The sequence below is a fragment of the Apostichopus japonicus genome, chromosome 15 (assembly GCF_037975245.1).
Source record: "Apostichopus japonicus isolate 1M-3 chromosome 15, ASM3797524v1, whole genome shotgun sequence".
Classification (NCBI taxonomy): Eukaryota; Metazoa; Echinodermata; class Holothuroidea; order Aspidochirotida; family Stichopodidae; genus Apostichopus; species Apostichopus japonicus.
This window is the reverse complement of record NC_092575.1, coordinates 1,873,260-1,900,698: the sequence shown is the minus strand read 5'-3', so window position 1 is coordinate 1,900,698 and position 27,439 is coordinate 1,873,260. Positions and strand designations below refer to the sequence as shown.

The window sequence follows — 27,439 nt, the reverse complement described above, 5'->3', positions numbered from 1 at the left end:
TCAATGAGCTTGTTCCAAATGTGTATTTATTGGAAACGAAATTAGCTTTTCGAAAACTTTCAACAGATTTTGAATGAGATTATCATTCACAACAAATGTACTGAATATAGGGTAAATTGGCTAGGCCATCTGTAGTCCTTTGAAGATAACTGTTATCAGTTCAAATTACATTTGTAGGTACAATTATGTACCTACAAATGTACTTCTAGAAGTACATTTGTAGGTAAAAATGGTACAGCTGCTGTACCACTTCTGATTTGAGTTATTTTTTTTTTTTTTATAAATAACGCTTTAATAAACATTACGCTCATTCGATCAGTATTCAAGTGTCTGGAAATCTTATCTTAGCACACATTAATCTCCAACCAAGTTCACCCCACTTCCGAAATTAGCTAGTTCGTCCTAGTGTCTTAGGGAAACAGGGATCAGACTTTGAGCATGATAACATGCCATATTTATTTTCTACCTCGTAGATATGTTTGGAACAGACCTTGCGGAGATTTAAGCTTTTACAGGACTGTGGATTGGTGCTGCCCGACCCAAAAGGGGAAAATACTCTGGGAAATTCCCTGTAGCGTCCGCTTATCTGAGACGGATGCAAGATATATCTAATAACATAGCATAGATAAACGGAAGATGAAAAAGGGGAAAGAAAACAGGTTACACAACTGTATATACAAGGTTTTAAATAGCGTAAGTATATGTACTAGTTAATCCTCTTCTTGCCAGAAATAATAAAGAAAGTGTTATACTCTGGGACATCATACGATTTAAAGAGAAAATATAAATGTGATATGAGACTCGGTTATTGGCAAATCGTGTCCAACAATTAACTTACCCCTCACCACCCCTCCCTCCTACTCTCTCCGTCCCTCTAAAGGTCAGCGATTGAACTAAGGTACATTCAAACAGGGAATAGATGCCTTTTTGCAATCGTTCAAATTTATTTCATGTTTCAAACAAAATTGCACCTTTTAAATGAATAGTCTGCTAACTGCATGCAGCTATGCAACAAAGAAACAGAAAAAATTTGAATGTATCAACATTAAATTACATGAGCTTAATTGTGACCCCTAATGTTTCTTATGGGTATTGCTCAGCTCTTGAATACTAAAGAAATGCCTTTGTTTATTTACAGCAGCAACGTGATATTACAGGTAAACCAGGAACCAGGAACCCCTTTCAAACTGATTTTGTACAGGAAGAATTGTTTAGGCCTACATCTGAATTAGTTCATTGAAAGGTCTCATAACTGTTGCATGGTAGGACTCTTTACCAATTCTCCAAACTGCATAGATTCTAAGGGGAAAATTCCCAATATTTGTAAGGAATATAGATTTGTGTGAACCATTTCTTTATCTAAACAGATTTCATTCATGTACACTAAACTGGTACAATAAGTGTTTTTGGAGTAGGTCCATTATCTAAGTGTTTGCTACAATTTTGCTTCCTGAAATATTAGCATCGATTGTGAGAAGATATTGGTAATAAGATAAGTTGCTTTTAATAGTGTTTACTATAACTACGTTGCTTTCATAATTGTTTATTATAACTAAGTTGCTTTCAATATTGTTTATTATAACTAAGTTGCTTTCAATATTGCTTACTATAACTAAGTTGCGTCCAATATTGTTTACTATAACTAAGTTGCTTTCAACATTATTAATTATAACTAAGTTGCTTTCAACATTGTTTATTACAACTAAGTTGCTTTCAATATTAATTAATATAACTAAGTTGCTTTCAACATTGTTTATTACAACTAAGTTGCTTTCAATATTGATTAATATACTTAAGTTGTTTCAGCATTGTTTATTATAACAAAGTTGCTTTCAACATTGTTTATTACAACTAAGTTGCTTTCAATATTGTTTATTATAACTAAGTTGCTTTCAATAATGTGTACTATAACTAAGTTGCTTTCAACATTGTTAATTATAACTAAGTTGCTTTCAATATTGTTTAATATATCTAAATTGCTTTCAACATTGTTTATTATAACTAAGTTGCTTTCAATATTGATTAATATAACTAAGTTGCTCTCAACATTGTTTATTATAACTAAGTTGCTTTCAACATTGATTAATATACTTAAGTTGCTTTCAGCATTGTTTATTATAACTAAGTTGCTTTCAATATTGTTTATTATAACTAAGTTGCTTTCAATATTGATTAATATAAGTAATTTGCTTTCAACATTGTTTATTATAACTAAGTTGCTTTCAATATTGATTAACATACTTAAGTTGCTTTCAGCATTGTTTGTTATAACAAAGTTGCTTTCAATATTGATTAATATACTAAGTTGCTTTCAGCATTGTTTATTATAACTAAGTTGCTTTCATAATTGTTTATTATAACTAAGTCACTTTCAATATTGATAAATATAACTACGTTGCTTTCATAATTGTTTATTATAACTAAGTTGCTTTCAATATTGTTTATTATAACTAAGTTGCTTTCAATATTGCTTACTATAACTAAGTTGCGTCCAATATTGTTTACTATAACTAAGTTGCTTTCAACATTATTAATTATAACTAAGTTGCTTTCAACATTGTTTATTACAACTAAGTTGCTTTCAATATTAATTAATATAACTAAGTTGCTTTCAACATTGTTTATTACAACTAAGTTGCTTTCAATATTGATTAATATACTTAAGTTGTTTCAGCATTGTTTATTATAACAAAGTTGCTTTCAACATTGTTTATTACAACTAAGTTGCTTTCAATATTGTTTATTATAACTAAGTTGCTTTCAATAATGTGTACTATAACTAAGTTGCTTTCAACATTGTTAATTATAACTAAGTTGCTTTCAATATTGTTTAATATATCTAAATTGCTTTCAACATTGTTTATTATAACTAAGTTGCTTTCAATATTGATTAATATAACTAAGTTGCTCTCAACATTGTTTATTATAACTAAGTTGCTTTCAACATTGATTAATATACTTAAGTTGCTTTCAGCATTGTTTATTATAACTAAGTTGCTTTCAATATTGTTTATTATAACTAAGTTGCTTTCAATATTGATTAATATAAGTAATTTGCTTTCAACATTGTTTATTATAACTAAGTTGCTTTCAATATTGATTAACATACTTAAGTTGCTTTCAGCATTGTTTGTTATAACAAAGTTGCTTTCAATATTGATTAATATACTAAGTTGCTTTCAGCATTGTTTATTATAACTAAGTTGCTTTCATAATTGTTTATTATAACTAAGTCACTTTCAATATTGATAAATATAACTAAGTTGCTTTCAACATTGTTTATTATAACTAAGTTGCTTTCAATATTGATTAATATACGCTTTCAGCATTGTTTATTATATGCAAGTTGCTTGCAACATTGTTTATTATAACTAAGTTGCTTTCAATATTGTTTAATATAACTAAGTTGCTTTCAATATTGTTTAATATAACTAAGTTGCTTTCAATATTGTTTACTATAACTAAGTTGCTTTCAACATTGTTTATTATAACTTAGTTGCTTTCAACATTGTTTACTACAACTAAGTTGCTTTCAACATTGTTTATGATAACTAAGTTGCTTTCAATATTGATTAATGTAACTAAGTTGCTTTCAATGCTAAGTATCTTCCAAATTGTTTTAAAACTACAGTTTCTTTCAATGTTATTTATAACTTAATTTCTTACATGTTATTTTACTAAAAGTGCTATTGTTTCTAATTCAATGTTGCTTACTTTAACTTTTGTAACCTGGTTACTCTCAATTTTGTTTACTAACTACAGTGTAATTTGTTTCAATATTGTGTACTAAAACTAATTTCCTTCAATATTGTTTACAACTGCTCCTTTCAATATTGTTTAACTAACTTCAAAAAAAGAAAGAAAATATTATGTACATTCCCCATGTTTCCGGCAAGTACCCACTCTTAAACCCCTTCAACACTGATATTTGACCTAAGTTATTGGACAAGCACTCCACCAACAAAACCTTTCACAGATATTAGACCCCCAACATCTTGGGAAAGCACTTCTCCTAACCCCTCCCTAAACATATTTGACCCCAATACTTTGGATATACAAGCACTCCTCTCAATCCCTTCCCAACAACAGCTTCCCCTGCCCACCCACCCACCCTCCACCCTCCCCTACCCTTATGCTCCACAACATTTCACTGTGGTATATCACATTTCAACAGTACACCACAGGCAAGAACTTTCGAAATTCATTTCTTGAGATACATGCTTGAAAACAATGCTTGATATTCTTGGGACTTGTTCAAGTAAACAGCCCAGGAGCCGTTTCCATAGCACCTGGCCACTCCGCATTCTAAGTTGATTGTTAACCTATCCTTTCCAGTTTTCTGGTCTTCTACCTCTTTCTTGATGATTTCCTTCAAGTCCAGACCTGTCTGTAAGGGATGAACTTTCTCCCTGACAGCCAAGGTCAGGTGGGCCCTGCTGCCTGGTCCATTCGTCGGTGAAAACTTAGACGGCTCCCATTCCAGATCACCTTTTCTGCTGCCTTCGGCAAGTTGAGCTCTATCTTCTTCAGCAAGTTGACCTCTATCTTCTTCATCAAGTTGAGCTCTATCTTCTTCATCAAGTTGAGCTCTATCTTCTTCATCAAGTTGATCTCTAAGAACATCAAGTTGATCTCTATCATCTTCGTGCCAAAGTTTCAGCTCCTCATCGTTGAGTTCAAGTCTCACCCCAAATGTCCTCGGAGTGATGATGTAGCCGATGACCTTCATATCAAAGGCCTTCCCGAAAGATTCCGCATGCTGCCGGTGGTACTTGGTGGCTTCTTCGGTCGGCTTGAAATTGGTAAAGTATCCCGTGCAATGAAGTAACGTCTCGCCAGTGAAGAGAGTTTTTGTGGAAAAGTACTTCTTGATGTCAAACTTGTCTGAAAGATTATAAAGTATAGAGATCTGTTATGTTTAAAAATTGCAGCATACCATTTTTTTTCAAATGAATTCTCCCTTCTTCCATAATATTCCTGAACTATTGTTACGGTGGAGAAGTACAGTGGTACACTATCACATCTTTGTGTGAAGGAGGAGGAAGATCCATAGCACACAGGATTAAAGTTGAATAGAACTACATTAAAACTACTGTAGTATATATTTGAGCATAAAGTGTCTGGAAAGGTACATAAACTTTGAAAAATGCATCTTCTTTTTGGACATCACTCCCTCGAACTCAATCATTTTTATACATCAAGATGATCCCATCATGAAATGATGAGCTCTTTCTAGAAAACAAATATAAACCGTACAGTACATGTGCACGTACTGTAAAGCCTAGGTTAGAATGCAGATAGTGCACAGCGATTCTTTGGGCTTTATGCTGTGTGAAGTTTTGTATTCAAACCAGTGCATTGTCATAGATTGTAATACGAAGGCAGTAATTTCCCTAACTTTCACCTGGGGGCTATAAAATTTGCACAGTACACCAACTGTGTACATATTTACACTGCAAAACAAGTAAATAATACAGTATTTACAAGAGATGTAACATATCACGTAATTTTAAGGTCCAGCTGAACCACTATCGATGATTATCCTGGCTCGGTCGAGGCACAGGCTCCCGTCACTATATTATTTCTATTTGGAAAAACTGTTCGAGTGATGGATTGAAATTTGATGACTTGTGTCGTTATGACCCTGATAATTACCTATTACTCACCGGGCAATGATTTAAGTGTTCAAAATTTGGTTTAATAACGGTATTGAAGGCTTCGAAATTTGTCTAATATCATGCACTACGTACGGTTAAGTTCCATCCACAGAAACTGCTTCACATCTTTGCACAGTTTTTATACTAGCTGTAGCAGTTTTGACTATTTTTCAGAGCATTGTTTTGTGATGGGATACAGGATAAAGTACTCCCTGATCAAATCTCCCAATTACTGTAGGTTAATTTCCCTTCATGCTCGGCGTCCCAAATTTATCCAACCATATCCACAACCACTGTACTACACTATGCATTAACTGAGCTGTCGGTGGTTTCTATGCGAGCAGATGTTAATTATCAATAACAGACTTCAACCTTCATCGCAATATTGCATGATCAAACAATGTTTGCATGCATACATCATCGGGTAATAAAGATCTGACTTCTAAATCCTCTATATTGCAAAACAGTATGATTGAATATTAACTGGGACAGCGACTAGTTTTACTGTTTTAGTACTGCATTTAGTTCTTAACTCGTAATTAAACTTAATGACAATTTCACTTTCTGCCGGAGAGATCAATTTATTTGGGGAAATTCCATGATGAAGTGGACAATAACTTACTTTATGATATCCAAAACTTTTAAAAGTACTTATTACTTCACTGTCTCAATTAATTTAACTACGTCAGTTTTTAGTGTCACAGACATATGACAATAAACTTTTGGTCTGTTCTAAAGAGGAAAGGAAAATAAACTGGATTCAAACCAGTACATGGGACATAGAGGAAATTTGAGGTACTGTTAATGTCATATTTTGTTCAGTTAGACTTCCTTGAACTAAACAATTAAAGATGCAACTTGTAGACTAAGTACTTATTCAAATCAAATAAACCATCAGTGACTTTTTCAAAACCCTTTTTTTTTTTAAATTAGCACATTTATTTTTTCAAAAGTATGTTATTAACTCTGCTTTCTGGAATCTCTCTGCCCAAGGCAAAAAACAAAACAAAACTTGCTCTTGATATTAATGGATGTTAGTAACTAAACTCACGTGACACAGGTCTGTGACAGTTTTGTCATGTACAGTAACTTATGAATGTGACATTCTCACGTATTGTTATGTTTTGCTAGATCGATAAAGAACAATATTACCTACAATGGTTTCATTTACAGCTCTGCGATTGGTTAAATTTTCCAGAATTAATACACTATGTAAAGTTGTAAACACGCTACATGTATACAACTTCAGCTAGTTACTGTTAACAGCCAGAGTACAATGTACTTAATGAATTTGTCTGAAATATACATGTTTTTGTGTTTTCTTGTCACTTTGTCAGACATCATAACTTCCTGTTACTAATTTTTACTGCATGGATTACTAGGAAGTCTTTATTATTGTGCTTTATTATAGACAGTTTTAATGTCGCTTCAGGTATGGACAGTTTCCAGCATCACTGTATGTACATATTAAATGTACTGTACCACTACAGTATAATGTGTTTGGAAACTCTCAGTTCCCTATGATCGACGTTGATCGTTAAAGTACTTTTTATCTTCAGATGCTAAATTTACAGGTTTCACAGGTGTCTTGATGGCAGCTCCCATACATAACAATAAACCACAGTCATATGCCTATTAATTTGTCAGATCAAAAAGGAAGTTCTCGCCCATAAAAAGGTGTATTTCACATAATAATTAATCATCCAACCACCAGCAAGAGTAATATCCTAGGTTTAACCTTTGGATATTTGCGACCAGAGGTGCTGACATTTATGGACTGCGTGTCTCTGTCGTAACAGCAGTCGGTTCTATTTTTATAGAAACTGGTAATTATTTTGTTTGCTTACAGGCAGGAAATATGGAATCCAAAAATGCTTAAATTGCCTTCAAACCTACATGTCATTTTTTTTGTATGTATGGCATTGACTCGTAATGCCTTTGAACAAGGGTGTTAACTGTTAAGTCTACTGTAGTCAACACCACTTTATTGAGTAAGGGGTTAAGTGAATATTTAATTAATGAATGAATGAATTAATTTAAAAAAAAGTAGACACACACACAACTATCATCATCTACAGTATGTCTATAAGATGAAAATAATTTTCATGTACAGCTACTAAAGGGGTGTGATGAAGAAACGTCTATTGCCGGTAATCTGACCTAGTTTCGAATGAGGTGTAACAGAAGTGTTAGACACCACCATCAATCCCAGAAAATATGCACACAGCTTGCTTCCTTCGGTAATTAGACACTAGTGTACAGTCAGTACATACAGCTGCGGTCAATACCCACAGCACAGTGTACAAACGATACAGCGATGGACATCTCAGGTCCAGCTAAAGATTACAAGGTACAGTATCACGTTTCATTACTGTCTGCATTTTGTAGCGACAAGCAGAAAACTTCACTTGCAAGCAATGGAAAGTTAACCTTTTATAGAGTGCGGCACGCAGTTTGGGGAGAGTCTTCAATGCCTTTAGGAAACTTTCAAGTTGAAATCTTGATGTCAGAGATTTCATGTTCCATTACTTACAGGGCTGATCTAAGACTGGATCAAGTTTAACGATGACATCATCAGCCTACATACATGTGCAAATATTTATGAAAAAAAACAGCTGAAAATATTAGAAAATTCTGATATAATGAAAATCTTTCATGATACATGAAATTTATTATGAACAGTATATTTATTGCAAATTATGTTTTAATAAAGGGTGTGTCTTAATGTAATTAAAAATTAACATCCCTAATATCGCCTGTGAACATATCCAAGGTTTACTCTTTCAATGAAATCATTAGGACAAAGTGTTTTGTTAATTGTGCGTATAAAAACAATTCACATATCGTTTCACGAACAGCTAGATGAAATATACACCAAATAAAACCCTCTGCTCAAGGCTAGTTTATCAGTTTATTGCGTGGGTGCACAGTATGTGTTGCTTCAATTAATTTTTTTTGCTTCACATGGCAAAACTAAATCATTGTTTCCCCCAAAGATACTGGTTTAGTGAATTACGAGCGACGGTACTTACTGAACCTGTCTCCAACTCATGCACTCTGAATTCCTATCTAGACCTGAACTACATGTGTATGTATGTAGGTAGATGGGAAATTAAGTGCGATTGTAGTGATAGTAAGAGACAGGTAAGTGAGGAGCAAAGTACAAGAAAAACACATTTTTGTATTGTCGGTACACTTGATAAATCAATGAAACCTGTACAGCATTAATGTGTTATGTTGTACTATCTATAACCTTGGTGCACACTCTGTTCCTTGTTCAATGAATAGTCATCAGATGTTGTGTTAAACATATATGTTTTGGTTGGTAATTACTTTATGAACATTTGTGCATGAATCAACCCTTAGCACATGTTTGCAAATGATAATACTGTACTGTATGTACGGGTAGCCTGGGGGCAAAATTCTATGAACAATGTCAAAGACACTATTAGATTAAATAAATAAAATGTGAAGTTTTGTATCTGGCCAGTATTAACGTATTCATGAAATCTTTTTATGATTTTTTTTATGATTAAAGAAATAAAGAGTGTTCCAATAAAACAGTAATTGTATACATGTTTTGTAGGCTGGGTGAGAGAACAGTTTCTTTTTCTATTTCATATATTTGTCATGTATCTACAATGTGGCCGAAACAAATTAAAATTCTTATAGGAACCAATAATTGGGATTACTAATTTTTTCACATACTAGTTTTGCAATCAAACAAGGTATTTGACAAAGTAAGAGTGTGACTGGGGGGAGAGGTGCGGGGGAAAACTGGGGGAAGCAGAGAATTTTTCAGGGGAAAACCGGTCGCATGGAATTGACTAAATAGAAATATTTTAGGCAATACATAATAAGTCTGTATCTGCTTGAATTGTCTTATATCATCCATGGTGTTATTTGCTTCTCTTTTCCTCATTTGCAATACTAAGAATAAAGTTCCTCTTAACAAGTTATCTTGAAAGTTACATGACTTGGGCCTCATCCCCTCCCCTCCAGTGCCCTCCCCTCCCTAAAACTTACTTCCAAATGTCTTACATTTCATTACACACATTAGGAAAGTTGTATACACTGGAAACAATTATAGTACATGTGCTGCCCCAAATTAGTTAAAATGATCATGGGTATGATAGCACCATTTTGCATCTAATCCCCCTTACCAAAAAAAGAATGTCGCTAAAGGGCCGACCCTCTCCTCTTAAGGGACGTCAGCCAAATTTTGTGACCCCCACCACTAAAATGAATTGAACTCTTATTAACAGAGACTGGTGCCTATATGTCTGCCATGAAAAGTCTTTATCACCACCAGCAAACTTTAAATTGTCTGACTCTTAAAAGTCAGGTCAAAGAGCTGGCTTTGGCCCCTCACACATAGGCTGGCTACATGCCTTAGACCCTCCCCCCCAACCCAAACCCACCCCAACATGTATGTATGCAGGCATACATGCATGAAAAATGTCAAAAACTTACTTTTGGAGTCCCAGTCCATGGCAAACTTAGAAAACTCCTTGTTGAATCTGTCTTGTTTGCTCACTTTTCTCAGAAGGTCATCAGCCCGCCGACGAAGGGTGTCCCCGGAATCACGAAGATTGAAGAACCACCCATAGAAGAGAGGGATGAGAGGTTCACGATCCGACTTATATGGGTACAACTCAACAAATTGATACTTGACTCCCAGTTGTGAGAACGGTTGAAGCTCTTCAACCGTTGCCAGTTTCTCATGGTTGATAACGGCCATTTCTGAACTGTCGTTTGGCACCTTTTCCATCCATTCTTTCACCTTTGAAACAAACGATTCATCTTCGCCATCTTCGTCTGACGGGGGCGGTCCTTGGAATATCTTTGCACTGGGATAGACTTCGCGAAACTTTTTGCAGAGGTCGTCGTCTCCTGGGATAAAAACTAGCAGCCGAGATTGTTTGATGTAATGAATGGAATTTGGGTCTTCGAAGAATGGGAAACGGTCCATTTTCCAATAGCTACTGGAAAATATGCCCATAACATTTATCGACGAAATCTGGAAAGTAACAAGAAGACATAATTGCCAGAGTGTCGACATGCTGTACATACTATCTTGACTTTATCTAATTTAGAGTATATATGCTGAAATATCTGTATCTTTTGTATTTGACCAACTTGTCACAGTAACTGTACACAATCAGGCTCGAGAATTGCACACAAAAAGAGCAAATTCACAATGCTACTGGCAGAAACAGCAGCAGCCAAATGACAGACTTTAGCATACAGTAGATCTACCAGTAACTGTCATATATGGTTGGATGAACAATTGAAGGTAATGCCAACCAATCAAGAGTGCTCTCACACGATCCTAATGAATATTCATTAGATATGCATTCTGAACTGTATATAACAATGAATAACTTCCTTAAGTGATTGAAATTCTTGCAAAGTCATTAATATTGAAAATATTTAGTTTATTATTGGCAAATACAGTAGTGTGTAGCCTACCATCCATAGAGATAGAGCTGGTAACTAGGCTGAGTGGTGATTGTTTACTACTAGGCTAAAAAATGTAAATTTCATACACATGAAAACCCAGATCAGTGAATAAGCCTGCATTTCACATAAAGCATCATTTTGCACTTCATGCTTTTGGTCATTTTCAAGGATTTGGCATTGGACTTTATATCTGGGACAAATATTTAATTCTGGGTTTGGTGTTTTCACCTTCAGCAATTGAAGACATAGGACCAACAAACCACTGAGACCCTCAAAATGTCTTCATTTGAAAGTAGATTGTAGGTATATACTACTACTATTCCAATGATGTCCAAATGAGTTGGGAGGGAGGGGGGGGGTGGGGAGCACCACCAGTATGTCCCTGGATTTCCTGAAAAAGTATGGTCAACATAACCATGATATATGTTATAAAAGTTTAACCTTGTCTCATTCCTTTGGTGCCAATGACTTGGAAGCTGTTCTGACATCTAACAATTTAAAGTCTGGTAGATTACCTTATGTGTTTATCTCTTTTCATAAAATGGTCTGTGTCTGAGCAGGAAACACTTGTTCTGTGTTATTACTTTTATGATTGTTTATTGTACCATTTGCATGTTGGCCTTCCCAAGAGAAGGAATTATCCCTATGAGAGTTGACAGAGAAGATGTTAGAAATCAAGTTATTGTTAAAGGGTGTGAAGACTCTCGCACAAAGAAACGTCTCATGCCGGTAATCTGACCTAGTTTCGAGTGAGGTGTAACAGAAGTGTTAGACACCACCATCGATCCCAGAAAATACACACGCAGCTTGCTACCGTCGGTAATTAGACACTAGTGTACAGTCAATACACACAGCTACGGTCAATACCCGCAACACAGTGTACACAGCAGCGATGGACATCTCAGGTCTAGATAAAAGATAACAAGGTATCACGTTTCATTACTGTCTGCATTTTGTAGCGACAAGAAGAACACTCCACTTGCAAGCAACGGAAAGTTAACTTTTTCAGAGCGGCACACGGTTTGGGGCGAGTCTTCAATGCCTTTAAGTAACAAGTGACAGAAAGAAAATAACCTAACTTTAATAGTTCTTAAAACAGCTGTCATACAGTACATGGTGATACAGTAACAGCAAGAAAATGCCGTTTGTCATTTTACATAACTGGAAGTTAGTAAACTCACTAAAGAAAAGGGAGATGTCGCATGCCTACAAACATACTGTTTGCATTTTCTATCTGCCACTTTAAGGGATGAAGTCGATGTTGACTTGAAGTTGGAACTGCATCTTGTGGCATAGTACCTCATTGTACAGACCATCACATTTTGTAGCAGTTTCGCCATCGTTTGATACGCCCTCTATTTTTTGGCCAAATCGTCAGGAAAATGTTTTCCACAAGGAAGAAAAATTGTCATGAAAACGTTTTTTCGGAAGGAAGAAAAATTGTAGAAGAAACATTTTCTTCATTTAGTATAAATGTTTCTTTTGTTTTACTGACACTCGCTAGCAGTGAGACAACATCTAGGTACTAGCTCGCTCAGCTCGGCTTTAAATTTCATCATTTCAATTTCACTTTTAATTAGGATTAATTTTATAAATTCACTATATACTAGTGTTTACACGGGTCCAAAAATCGGGAACCGGGTACCCGAGGGCCGTTACCCGTCGGGTATCCGGGTACCCGGAAAAAAAATTGTTTACCCTCGTGTATCACGATTTTCAAGAAATTACATATTGGATGCTGTAATAAATGCATTATATTCTCTACTGACAATGCTTTCATGTTCAAATACGTTGGTGTAAGATAAGGTAAAAAACCTTCCTCAATATTTTTTATTTGCTTTTGTTTCTTTCAATAATTTGTTAATAAATAAATTATTTATTTATAATTAGCATTACTACTAAAATCGCACTGCCGCCGCTGCTTATGCTTGCTCGTGCACGTCTATTGGATCAAACCATATAAATATCCCATTTAGCTCTTAAACAGTTGTTACTACTAGGCCTACTACTATCTATTATGCAGGCCCAGTGTTCGCATTTGCCGCGAGATTGCGCGATTCGCGCAATTTGATCGCAAGTAAAAAGCCACTTGCGATTACTATTTTTTAGTTATCCCGTCTTTAATCCATAAACATCTCATAAAATTCCTTGTCAGCCTTTCCTTCTATGAAATAAACGAATGAATAAATAATAATTTCTTCCACATGGTAGCCTAACACCACACTAAGTCAATGAGAAATCTAGCTAAGCCTAACCATCTGTTTATTTGCTGAAGTTGTGACGCAGTTATAAGACATCCATGGAATACTTTCGTTATTGCTGTTACGTTCGACCACATGGTTGCCTAACACCACACTAAGTCAATGGGGGTAATCTAGCCTAGCCATCTGTTTACTAGCTGAAATTGTGACGCAGTTATAAGATATCTATGGAAAGCTTTCGTTATTGCTGTTATCTTCGACCACATGGTAGCCTAACAACACACTAAGTCAATCGGAAATCTGCCTAATCATCGGTTTTCAATTTTTTTTAAAACAATCACACTTTGCGTAGGATTCGGGTATTAAATTAGGAACCGGGTAGTTTCGCGTCGGGCGGGTAGCTTCGTTATTCATGTTATCTTCGACCACATTGTAGCCTAACAGCACACTAAGTCAATGGGAAATCTGCCTAACCGTCGGTTTGCCAATTGTTTTTTTTTTTTTTTTAAATCACACTTTGCGTAGGATTCGGGTAATAAATTAGGAACCGGGTAGTTTCGCGTCGGGCGGGTACCCGGATAACCCGTGCAAACACTACTATATACGGAACATTTGTTTCATCGTTTTATTCTTTCTACAGAGATTTTGAGACTGGTCTTCAATTCACAGATAATCAAGTTTTAATCACCGTTTCGTTCTTCGTACGGATAATTATTTTTGGGAGATAATAACTGATAGCTGAAAGGCAGTGGAACGGCACCGAGCTGTTTTATTTCTTAATTTCATGTTTGCGTTTGGACATGGCCTATGCTAGCTAGATAACTAAATTGGGTGATTCATTATTTATCTCTATTGTTAAGTACTCGAAAACATCACCATTATACTCTGAGACAGTCACCAGTATAAATATATTTTCTCAGCATATACTCCAGATCTTGTGTGAGTTCTCACTGCCGTACTTGTCTTAACATTATTTCAGTGGACTGGTAAGGATAAACTGCAATCTTTCATGGCACTTATTGTTCCATATGGTGGCAATATCTTCGTACAAGTACATGCAACCTATTGTTTGACTAAGTATGTAGCCTTTGTGACAACTCTGTACTAATGTTAATACCAGCCAAGGCCTAAACGGTCATGTTAGGCCTATAACTAGTTGATTATTTTCAAAGACTAATGTTAATAATGATACCAGCCTAGCCTAGGCTTTACGTCTATGTTGAGCCTATGATTACTAGGCTTAATTATTGTCAAAGATGCCATAACGTAGTAACGTTTAACCTTACAACAATCAAATTGTTATTCTGTGGTCACAAACCTGTAAATACGTTTATTAAAATAATATTATGATAAATCAAAAGGTAGTACCTAGGCTAAAGTAACTCGACGCAGCTTGAATGCAAAACCAGGAACCGAGTACAAGGAAGACAACAACGGCGTTGGCAAAAAGCAAAAGGCGCAAAAAACGAACCCTCGATATAAAAACTGGGATTCCCCTCTAAGTATGACGTCATCTACTTCCGTTGTAGCTAATCTTGGAACACAGAGATTCAACACAGTTCTGTAACGTAGGAGAGTAAAAGATAAACTTCCAAATAAAAATGATTTTAATTAACCTGGATCAAAAGTAGTCACTTATAAAGTAAAACAAGAAGAATCGCCGATAGTCAGAAATAATCAGTCTTTTATGTCTTTACTGATGGGAAAGAATTTTTTTTCTGTTTAATTTTTTTGTAGTATTTTATGAGAACGGTAGTAGGATAGATATGTTTCCAAAACTTTATGGGGAAAATATGTGTACAAATATTGAACATGATATTTTATTTTGACCTCATTTGCATATATCATAGAAATGCTGCCGGATAGCGTTATGTTTATTGTGAGCAAAATATATCAAGTGTCTTACCATTTTCGATTTTGTTCGGTACATGGGTTTGTTGGTTCCCAGGTCGCTAGTTAACTGAATGGTGTGTATGAATAATTCCTTTTACAGCTCCGTTCATTGACAATTAATTACCTGAAAAATCACCACTAACTTCATCCCCCTTTGTGTCACCGCTCAAGAATATTCACAACTTACTTCAAAGTTACTGGGCAATAGTATTGTACCTTTCCTTAAATTGTTGTCAACCACCCCTCACCCACTCCCCTCCTCTATCGGGCTCCAGCACAACTCAGGATATGCTGAGGGCATTTTTGGAATATGACGGAAATGATAACTTACTACTTTCCAACGAAGGTCTCAACATTCAATGTACATTATACCTCTTGTTAATGTAGTACACTTTTGACTTTTCCTCTTTGCAAAAGGCAACACAGCAGGTTGGCACGGAAATAACTATCTTCAATCGGAAACCTAAAACAACAAAGATGGCGCAGGGGATTGCCTCGAGATCAACCGTGGTTCTCCGGGGAAGTGGAACGACTTACCCCGCGAACGGAATCTTCCTGTTATTTGCAAATATAACATTATGGCTATGGGCTGCTCCGGTAGCCCAATTAAATAGCAATATTTGATTTTGATGTAAACGTTTCCCCCAGGGGCGTAGCGAAGGGGTTTTTGTTGGGGGGTGTGGAGAATTTGATTTGCCGACGGATCTGGAAGTGGTGACTGAAATGGGGGAGGGGTCTAAGGGGAGGGGGTGTCCCCTCCCCTTTGGAAAATTTTTAGTTTTGAAACGTCCTTAGATGCAATCTGGTGCATATTTTAAGTCCAATTTCAATTGCCGACGGATCTGGAAGTGGTGACTGAAATGGGGGAGGGGTCTAAGGGGAGGTGGTGTCCCCTCCCCTTTGGAAAATTTTTAGTTTTGAAACGTCCTTAGATGCAATCTGGTGTATATTATAAGTCAAATTTGATTTGCCGACGGATCTGGAAGTGGTGACTGAAATGGAGGAGGGGTCTAAGGGGAGGGGGTTCCCCCTCCCCTTTGGCAATTTTTTAGATTTGAAACGTCCTTAGATGCAATCTGGTGCATATTTTAAGTCAAATTTCAATTGCCGACGGATCTGGAAGTGGTGACTGAAATGGGGGAGGGGTCTAAGGGTATGGGGTCTACCCCTCCCCTTTGGAAATTTTTAGTTTTGAAACGTCTTTAGATGCAATCTGGTGCATATTTTAAGTCAAATTTGGCACGGAAGAAGCTCCCGTTCTCCTTTTCTCGATTCAGCTTTCTTCTTTCTTCCCCTTCCGCTCTCTTCACCTTTTCTCCTTTTGCCGACAGACCCAAAATTTGCCGACAGCGACCAAATTATTGGGGGGGGTGTGACACCCCCCCACACCCCCCCGCTCGCTACGCCCCTGGTTTCCCCCAGCTCATACATAAAAGAGCGAATGTTTTTTCAAATGTATCGTTTTCTAAGATAAATACTTTGAAAGTAACGACCGGTTAACAGCTCTCCACAAAAAAAAAACAATTTGAATGTCACCCACCACACCACCTATTTTGCTTTACAAAAAGAGGAATAAAACGTGACTTTAAGCAGAATTGTAGTGTTGGTGTCGATAGTCCAAGAAGCCCCTCCCCCCCTAATTTTTTTTTTATATAAACATAAAAAATTGGAGTGTCTATAAGTAGTCCTCTGGCTCTTCTGGTTTTCATAATGATCAGCTCTTAGATATATACTCTGGAAAGCTCATTTAAGGCTAACTTGGTAATGATGTCGGCTCCCAGTGTAGGCCACAATGTTTATGTTAATCCAAATTTTCGTATCAATATTTCAATAGCTCAACTAAAACATTGTTATAGCTTCCAATGGACAACCTAGCACCTTTGGATCGCATCCAACATCGTTCAACCATGTCAAATTTGTTAATGCATTGAAACATGTTATTGGAGGTCATTGACTTGTCTTCCTCTATTAGAGCTTTGACTATAATTGTTAGAGGGTTATTCATTTCGCAGGAAAATAGGTGACATAGAAATTCAATAGAGGTAGCAGTGTTTGTTTAAAGGTCTACAACATATCAACATTTATCTCGCGACTAAAACATCCATTATGAGCTTGAGAATATTTGTAATCAACCTAAAGACCCTTCAAATATATAATAGCTCAAATCCTAGTCAAATATGTAAGCAGGATAAATAGCTTTAAAGGGAGCACAAACCAGCCGCCATCTTTATCTTATATGACATAGATATTTAAAATGAACAACCCACACAGCCAAGGAAAACCTTGATCTGTTTTTTCGAGATATCCTTGTTTAAAAATTGTGTGAGAGCTGTCAGTTTGTAGATCTGTGATGTCAAGATTCCATAAGCATCTGAAGGCTTTAACTTTTGTTTTCCTCTTCATATTTCTATGGTAAAATGTCAGCTGCCCCAGCCCCGCCCCCCTCGCCCTGCCACTGGCAGGCAGAATATCACAAAAAATACTTAATGTACAGTACATAACTGTATCACATGCATATGCAGTACAAGCTATGCAGTCAACGATACTTCTACAATGTTTCAACAGTTCTTAATTATCTCCAATTAGTTCCAATTTGAATCTAATTAAGCACCTTTCATTTTACCAACATTGGTAGGGGCTACCCTTGACGACTTAACATCTGCCCCCCCCCCATTCCCCAACCAGTACATAAAGAAGAGATTGCACCCCTACATGGACAAAAAAAGAAAACTGAAGATAAATTGCTAACACTTGTTGAGGCAGATTTATTGCAAAACTTGGGTGATATCCCTCATTTTCAAAAGTTAGGGTCATATTTGCTGTGAAAAATATTGCTAATTGAACCCTACATGGTGAATAAGGTAGACATTTTATGTGATATATAAATACATCTGATTGAATAGGTAAATTATTAAAGTCTAGTTGCAAAATAATCTATTGTTCTGTTGCTAATTTTGTTTAGGGACAATAAGTAAATAAATAAAATTGTCATCAGTCTAAATCGAACAAATCGTTTTCAAAGTCAAACTGGTGAGAGGAAACACTCAAAATATATATTCTCAATTATATTGAAATCAATGAGCAATTTCAGGTACCCGGAAAGACAAAATCCTGTCATATCTGCAATCACTAAAGATTTTTTTTTTTTAAATGACTTACTCACTTTATCCGGAAGCAAAGTTTCAGTAATTTAATTAAGTTATAAACGTTTTTTTTTTAAGCATCCACAAGAAGAGAGGCAGGATCCTGGTTGTAACCCATCCACCCACCCCCCCCCCCCCCAACTTTCCCATATCTGTCAATTCCGATAAAAAAAATTATTTTATTGTAGTATCATGACAGCCATAAGTAAGCAAAAAAAAATGACAAAGAAGTACAATTTACCCTGCAACTTTCTCCGTTAATCTCGAACATAGGAGTGGTTAATATCCCCTAAACATTCCCTTGAAAAACTTTAAATAAATATGCAATTCTGAAAGCTGCTATGTCCTACTTTCTTTATGCTTAACAAATTATGAGAAAAGTAGGAAACAAAAATTGAGAGAACAACTGATTTTGTAACTCTGTAAGGGTCAAACGATATATCGTTTTCAACGTAAACTGCAAATAATTGTGAACCTCTATTTTCTAGATGGACTGTGTATGCCAAATGAGCAATTGACACTAATTTCTCAAAGCTGCTATCCTCTCCGTGTTTCAAAAATCAATCGCACGGATTAACTGGCGGCGAATGCCTCTCCCTTCTTGATGTTTCCGACCAATTCGGGCATAGCCTTTGCTACCAGTTGCTTTTCATAATCTGAGAGGGAACCGAAGCCTAGATTCTTCTCAACTCCATTTTTCTGTGTCATGATGAAAAGACCAAAAGACTTTGAGAGAATAGCATGAAATAGATAGTATTAAAAAAATTTAAAAAGGGAATGCATTTTCATCACAAAAAGGGGCACAAAAAATCAAACAAATTTGGTCACGTTTGTGCTAAAAGAGTAGGGACTGATTAATTTACAAAGGTCATGTTACAAGCGGGTTCTTTACAAAGTAAAGTACATGTGTTTCAACATACAAGACTAGATGATTCACCCATACACATAAAAACTGATATTTTATGGTCCATTAACACAACTATCCAGGGACAAATAATTTTCCAGTATCGCACTCCAAAAATGCTATGTTAAAATGTCAGAATGTGATACAAGTGCAAATTTCCTTCTTAAATAATGGTTTATTGTAAAAGTCATAAAATTCAGAGCCTCATAAACTGCTAGAGGAAATTTGAATTGTAAATTATACCCTACTATCTGGCTATGTAAAATATTAAACATACATGGTGCGCCTATGGTAGAGCAAGTAGCATGAATCTGGCAACAATCGGCAGCCATCATCAGACTAACAACCTATCTGCCTTTAACAAGAAACCTGTTTTTATTACGATAGATGAGGAATGCTCACAAGCTGTTCATTCTCATAGTAGAGATGTGAGTCAGGAAATTCTTGGCCCAGCAAGTATCTACAAAACTAGCCTCATCAAATGGACAGATGAGAAAAACCACCTATTGCTCTCTGGCCACTCACAAAATCGGACCCAGAAATGGATGTCATAAAATCCAAAAATGACATTCGTATCTCAACATATCATGACTGCATGTCAACCACTATAGTTCCAAGAGTAAACTTAGTCTTATCGTCAACAGAAACCCGATCCCTGGTTCGTAAGTTTTATTGCAGGTTTCCAAACTGACAGCCAGAATAAATGGAATGAACTCGAAAACCCAAGACTAACATAAACCGGCATTGGTCGACTCTTACCCCAAGAAGAACGGGCGATGCAAAGTATGCAGCTTCTGTGAGATCCGATTGCACGAAAGCGCACTCCACGACGCCTTCCTTGCCGTTCATTGCCTCGAGAAGCTGATTGAAGAAAAAAAAAGTCAGAATATTTCTTTGAGAGGAATATCATCCATCACAGACAAACAAACTTCACATAACATTGATTGTTTGCCAAGCTGGGCCTCGCTGCTCAAAAAAACAGCACATGTTTTAGTTGAGTTATTTAAATATTGTTACGAAAATGGATTAACATAAACACTGTGGCCTGCACTGAGGAGCCGACATCTTTACCAAGTTAGACTTAAAGGAGCTTTTCAGAGTATATATCTTAAAGCTAATTTTTTTTTATTTATTTAATATTATTTTGATCTATACTTTATTTATTATTACCCCTGTAACCTAGAGTTGTAACAATCTATCATCCATTAAGAAACAAAAAGATGGCTATGAGGATAAGGTTAAATGTACTTAAATATATAAAAATGTGTTCAGTAATCATTAAATTAATCAAATGAATCTCTGTTTTGACTTGTGTCAGGATATATATATATATCGGTAATAAATTTAATTTACAGTAGCATGTTAGCAATTCTGACAAGCATTCTGTTTGACTAACATATATATTAGTTGCAAGTACTCACTCAAAAATTACCCAATAGTTACCATAGAGAAACTATTGATAAACTCATGCAAGGTGCTTCAATCTTTTCATAGCTTTACAAACCAAGGGTTCACTTTTGCATCCTCTTCTTTTACACCCCTCCCACTTCCCGCATCCTCTTCTTTTACACCCCTCCCACTCCCCCATCCTCTTCTTTTACACCCCTCCCACTGCCCCCCCAAAAAGAAACTGCTATCAACTACAATCCTGTATCATCTCTTCATAATCCACTTGCAAATTGCTCATATTTCACAGCGATTTATTCATGAATATTTAAAGAAACAACAAACAACCTAATGAATATTCAACCAAAGAGTGACTTGACAACTTTTTCTTCAGCTTCTATTAACCAACTCCTTTCATTTCCTCGATCATTTTCTCATTATTTCCCCGATCATTTTGTACTTCTGTCAGAAGATATTGAACTCATCCAGAACAGAAAATTTCATCCCTTGGTATACTACTATTTTCTCTCATAAATAAGTTAAATAACTATCAGAATCAGAAAGTTAGGGGCAATCTTAATTTAAGAGATCCTTATTTTACTTACCGAATTGCAGAATCTTGACGCGGCATAGGCCATTGAAAGTGTTGCCGAACCCTGGATGGGCAGATTAAAGAAATTGACGGTAACAAAAAGAAAAAAAAATACAAAATTCTAATCAGCTTACTATAATTTTTGTTCACAATTACCACCATCAAGCCAAAGCTCAATAAAACTAAGGTCAAAGAATCATCAGTTTTTGGGTGAATTTCCTTGCAAAGGAATGACCAAAGAACAATTAAATCCTAAGTAGTACCATTGTCTTCATATTTCCAAGCAGATATAGACACAAAAAGAATGACAAGAAAACAAAAGAAATGCCCAACTCGTTAAAGCAGAAAATAATGTAACCCTCCCAAACATTTGTCCATCACTGAGACAATTGGTTGTTTCGTCTTATCTTTTGCAAATATCTGGGAATACATTGTAGCGGCTGGATCCTCCATCAAAGTGTGATATCAAATGAAGATAACATTCCTGAGATTCCCTTTGTGACTGATAAGTAATTAAATGCTTTCAGGCTTTTTTAAAGGCCACAATTAGTCATTTCCACATTTACGTTGCAGAGAAGGGGATACTGTCACTAATTTGCTAGTTGACGAGCAGATGGAATTGAGTTTTTGCCCAACTTGAAATGAATGTTTGAAACAAGTAGGGCATATAATGATGCACAGTTGTTATAGTTCTTCTTAGTTTGGAGACATGTAAATCCATTTTCACATTACTTACAAAAGTTAGCACTGGTAACTTGTCACACTCAAAAACACAACTGTGCACAATTCAAACTGACAGCAGGGTGCCACATCTACGAGTCCACAGGGGTGAGGGGTTGGGGATGGGGGCATCCCATAGGCTGCAGTCAAACTCCTGCACACACAACTGTTTTTACAAGTTGAGTACCAACTTGGCTGTCAGTTATGCACAGGGTTGAATTGACAATGGGATTAAGGGAGACAACTTAATGACCCGGCCAGGACACTCATACCTGCAATCCGTAGATCTGTTGTCTTTAACAAGTTGACTACCATACTCTGACAAGGTAGAATGAATGCCGGTTAACCTGGACAACAACGACTGTTCCAGCTGTTGAATATTAATGAGGTACTTACAGCTCCAGCTTTAGCGTTGACTACTTCAGTGCCAGCATTCTGAATCCTGTCTGTCAGTTTCTCCAGGACATCATCATCAAATGAAACTGCTGGTGTCGCCTGTTGGAGGAAAAGAAAACCTTTTGTCACATAAAACTGTGCATTAGTGGTGTAATATCTCCATACTAGTAATAGACTCATGTGCAAATAGACCTAGAGTAGTTCCTGGAGTAACTTCAAGTTTGTATCCAGATGGTTAGTTTGGATGGCTTTTCTGTGACAATTTATCTAAAACTAGAGACAGAATTTTCCTCACATTTTATACATCCTCCAGGTCTTTTGTCCTGACCTGGGAGAGCAGAGGTATAATGTTTCGAATTACATGGGAGAGCAGAGGTATAATGTTTCGACTGGCCTGGGAGAGCAGAGGTAGAATGTTTTGACTGACCTGGGAGAGCAGAGGTATAATGTTTTGACTGACCTGGGAGAGCAGAGGTATTATTGTGATACCAGAACCAGCTGTTTTAACTGACATGGGAGAGCAGAGGTATAATGTTTTGACTAACCTGGGAGAGAAAGAGGTATAATGTTTTGACTGACCTGGGGTAGCAGAGGTATAATGTTTTGACTAACCTGGGAGAGCAGAGGTATAATGTTTTGACTGGTCTGGGAGAGCAGAGGTAAAATTGTGATACCAGAACCAGCTGTTTTGACTGACCTGGGAGAGCAGAGGTATAATGTTTTGACTGACCTGGGAGAGCAGGGGTATAATTGTGATACCAGAACCAGCTGTTTTGACTGACCTGGGAGAGCAGAGGTATAATGTTTTGACTGACCTGGGAGGGCAGAGGTATAATGTTTTGACTGACCTGGGAGAGCAGAGGTATAATGTTCTGACTAACCTGAGAGAGCAGAGGTTTAATGTTTTGACTGACCTGGGAGAGCAGAGGTATAATGTTTTGACTGACCTGGGAGAGCAGGGGTATAATGTTTTGACTGACCTGGGAGAGCAGAGGTATAATTGTGATACCAGAACCAGCTGTTTTGACTGACCTGGGAGAGCAGAGGTATAATGTTTTGACTGACCTGGGAGGGCAGAGGTATAATGTTTTGACTGACCTGGGAGAGCAGAGGTATAATGTTTTGACTAACCTGAGAGAGCAGAGGTATATAGTTTTGACTGACCAGGGAGGGCAGAGGTATAATGTTTTGACTGACCTGGGAGGGCAGAGGTATAATGTTTTGACTGGTCTGGGAGAGCAGAGGTATAATTGTGATACCAGAACCAGCTGTTTTGACTGACCTGGGAGAGCAGAGGTATATTGTTTTGACTGACTTGGGAGAGCAGAGGTATAATGTTTTGACTAACCTGAGAGAGCAGAGGTATAATGTTTTGACTGACCTGGGAGGGCATAGGTATAATGTTTTGACTGACCTGGGAGGGCAGAGGTATAATGTTTTGACTGACCTGGGAGAGCAGAGGTATAATGTTTTGACTGACCTGGGAGAGCAGAGGTATAATGTTTTGACTGACCTGGGAGAGCAGTGGTATAATTGTGATTCCAGAGTGGCCGCCAATGACGGGTACGTTTACAGTTGTTACGTCTAGTCCCTTCTTTTCAGCGACAAAGGTATTTGAACGCACAATGTCTAGTGTGGTGACACCAATTATTTTCCTCCAGTCGTAGACGCCGGCTGCTTTGTAAATCTCACAGGCTATGGGTACAGTTGAATTTACCTACAGGAAAAATGCATATGAACTTAACTACTCAAGGAATAGCCATTTAATTGTAGAATGAAAGAGGAACACCCCTCTTTTTCAACCTCAAACATTATTACAATTAGCACAACCAAGACTTGCATGTAGACCTAATAGTGACTTCTACATGAATCAGAATGCACCGTTACACTGCTAAAAGTTTATCTTTCTGGGGGGAGGCCACCCCCCCCCCCCCCCCCGCAATACATTGGAATCAGCTTCAAAGACCTCAGGGCCTCACCACCTCCTATTAAATCCTGGATTCACCCCTGGTACGTGTATTATGTACCAGCTTAAGTGTGATTTGTTTGAAAACAGCTATCTGCTTCTGGTAGATGATTTTGTCAAACATGCTGGGCATTATTCCAAATAAGATGGCAATGGGTCAATTTGCTCAAACTATGATATACAGATGTTATCCTATAAAGAACTTAAAGAAACGATTCCATTTGGTTCTCAACGTTCCCCCCTCCACCCCCCCCCCATAGTCATTTAACATGTAATCATTAATCACATGTAATAAACTGTAAATTCCCAAATTTTACTTCATTATTCAAAATGAAACTTGGCTGTTCAAACTAATAATACACTTCATTGTACGATGTTATTATCAAACAGCATAAAACAAATTTATCGATATGAGCTCAAGACAGTCACAATACTGCTTTAATAGTTGTATGTTAAAGTTGCTTACAGGGTTGGTAATAATACCAATGACAGCATTAGGGCACGTCTTGGCAGCTGCTTCGCAGAGGTTCTTCACAATGCCTGCGTTGGTATTAAAAAGGTCATCCCTTGTCATACCTGTCAGAAATTGAAATGAGAAATAGGATATTAAAACAAGATGCATTCCCTGCAAGAACATCAGTTACAGTACTTAAAGTTCTGCTTTATTGTCTCCAATAATAGCATGCTATAGCTAGGAAAGTTTTGTGATTACGTAATCGACCTGCCACGGTCGTAAATCAACTTCAGGCTCAACAATAAGCCTGCATAGCTTCTTAAGACCATAAGGCTATTTGTGTACGCACTGTGTGGAAATATGTTCATGTCTACAGCGTAGTTAATCATACAGCGTTCACACAAAGACCCTCATACAAGAAAAAATGTGGCAGCCGTTGCAGACTAATTGGTAAAAAGAGGTCATTTTACGACCAAGGCAGGTCAATTACGTAATCTCAAGAAACTTTTCCATGATAGCGTGCTATAGTTGAGGTCTATACAGCAGACCTTTAAGGCAAGAATCAAGGGTTTACTCAGATTAAAGAATCATTAAAAAATTTTTTTTTTTAAATACACAGTAAAATACAGTGCAAAGCTGATATTTACAATATTATGTTTGATATCAAGCTTGACTGGCCAAACTGATGAATTGCAATTTTTCATATATTTATTTTCACATATTTTAAGATCACAAATTTACTAAATTTAATATTATTATTAACCCATTAAGCTGCATGAAACATAGAGCCATGTGCTCTGTTAGTACCTACCTGGCTTCCTAGGTACTCCTGCTGGTATAAGAACAACATCACATCCTTCTAAGGCTTCATTTAACTGTTCAGGACCTTGATGTCCAGTTACATGTGCTGGTGTCTCGATGTGACTAAGATCAGCAGCAACTCCAGGGGTGTTTACAATATCAAAAAGGGAAAGCCTTGTTATAAGAGGGCTGGCTTTAAGGAGAAGAGACAAAGGCTGTCCAATGCCTCCTGCAGCACCAAGAACAGCGACTTTGTTGAGTTGCTAGACAAAATGATGATATGAGAGTTTGTAAATGTAAAATAAACAACACCAAAATAACTGTTGTGACAACATGTCATTTGGAAATTTCAACATATTTTATAATTTTCATCTTGGATTTCAACATTCCCACAAGTGACAACATTTATGTTTACAGGTAATCAGTGTTATGAATACCTCAGTGCTATGAATTAGGCATAGGCCTATACCACTACCAGAAAGGGACTGGTTGACTTCAATGGCAAATTGAACTTGAAATGCTTTGTTTTGAGACTTTGTCTAGGCCCTAAACCGGTACTAATTTAGAATCCGTACCATTCGACTTACCCTAATAACCCTATTCCCTACCCCTTTAATTCATTCCAGCGAATCATTCACACGACGCACCTATTCACTGACTGTTATTCTATTGAGCACACATGTTCAGCCGGATTATACAGTTGTTATTCTGCCGATTCGAAGTAAGCTTTCCCATTCATTTGGTATGGATTCTAAAGTTAGGCCCTAAACCGACATTGTAACCAATATGGATTCTGAATCTAACAGAACATAAAAAGAAATCATAGAGTTATGAATAACTGCTTTTCGCTTCTGTATGCCACCATAATAGTACATTATGTATCTGCATCTGCTTGACTGCAGTGTAAAATTAGCCTAAGCTAGGCCTAGCCTTGTAGCAATTCCTAATATTCCACACGTTAGGCTACTAACACCAAATATTAGGCAAAGCTGAGAGTGAGACAAACTCAAAGTTTTCGAAGGAAAACCATCATTTACCTGTGTGGTAGTTGAAAACCCTCTTGCAGGTGAAAGAACTTTAGCAGCACAAGAGCGAAACATGGTTAAAGCTGTTGGGCGATTGAATAGGTAGAAATAGAATAACAATTTGCGGGTCAGTGTGTCGGCAAGCACTAGGTATAGTAGAAGACTAGCTGTTGGCAACAGGAGTTCGGTGTACAGCAGAACGTGCGTGGATTCAAATGGAATTTTACTATACTGTACTGTATATCCTTAAAAGCTCACGCTACGGTACCACTACACAAAAAAGAAATACCTCCTCGTCTGACTGTCATATTGACTTCGAGAGAGTAGCGAAATCGAAAGACTGCAACTACAAATGGTATGTGTATCTAATCAAATAACTGTAAGTTCATTTTGTTTTTCAAATTAAGAATGAAATTTGAATCATTACGTGACCAGACACTTTTCGGGGGGGGGGGAGGGGGTGGGGCATCATGGTGAGGAGTTTCTCAGGTTCAGTCAGGAATAGTGTACATTTAGTATAGCTTAGTTTACCACAAACTAATCCAAAATTATTGCTTTACATAGTCTTAAGGGTCGTTAGAGCTGTTCTACGGTCCGAATTTATAATGCCAAAGCTGGTAGAGCATTTGTTTCCTTCATTATAGGCCATATACACGCCATGTGACCATTGATAAGCAAGTGTAACCAGAAGTCCATGGCAAAGACGTTGAAATAGAACTATTCCTATAATTGCAAATGGAAAAAAATCCTGCTGTTGTAAAAGTTCGCGGAAAAAGCTGGTCCTTTGATTGACCAGGCAGCATATATCGCAATCATGATCGCATGTGTCCTAATTCTG

General features: G+C 36.8%; 2 protein-coding genes across 4 annotated transcripts; both read right to left on the bottom strand.

Annotated features, from left to right (window-relative positions):
* Positions 1–920: 920 nt before the first annotated feature.
* LOC139980800 (2',3'-cyclic-nucleotide 3'-phosphodiesterase-like) lies at positions 921–14,848 on the bottom strand. 3 transcript variants are annotated; one of them, XR_011797705.1, is made up of 5 exons: positions 14,690–14,818; positions 12,302–12,475; positions 10,131–10,677; positions 2,960–4,884; positions 921–2,300 (listed from the first exon to the last, which is right to left on the bottom strand). XR_011797705.1 is itself a non-coding variant. In XM_071992738.1 (4 exons), the coding sequence occupies exons 2-4, from the start codon at positions 12,458–12,460 to the stop codon at positions 4,202–4,204; spliced, it is 1,389 nt and encodes a 462-aa protein (XP_071848839.1). In that variant the 5' UTR covers positions 12,461–12,475; positions 14,690–14,818; the 3' UTR covers positions 921–4,201. The 3 variants fall into 3 exon arrangements, 2 of the variants coding, with proteins under 2 accessions (XP_071848839.1, XP_071848840.1); XM_071992738.1 differs by having other exon boundaries at positions 921–4,884; XM_071992739.1 differs by lacking the exon at positions 12,302–12,475 and having other exon boundaries at positions 921–4,884; positions 14,690–14,848.
* A 3,111-nt stretch (positions 14,849–17,959) lies between these two features.
* On the bottom strand, positions 17,960–26,796 carry LOC139980814 (malate dehydrogenase, mitochondrial-like). Its single transcript, XM_071992758.1, has 8 exons — positions 26,614–26,796; positions 25,587–25,839; positions 24,788–24,897; positions 23,869–24,072; positions 22,356–22,454; positions 21,253–21,303; positions 20,021–20,122; positions 17,960–19,056 (listed from the first exon to the last, which is right to left on the bottom strand). The coding sequence occupies exons 1-8, from the start codon at positions 26,674–26,676 to the stop codon at positions 18,931–18,933; spliced, it is 1,008 nt and encodes a 335-aa protein (XP_071848859.1). The 5' UTR covers positions 26,677–26,796; the 3' UTR covers positions 17,960–18,930.
* Between the last annotated feature and the right edge of the window lie 643 nt (positions 26,797–27,439).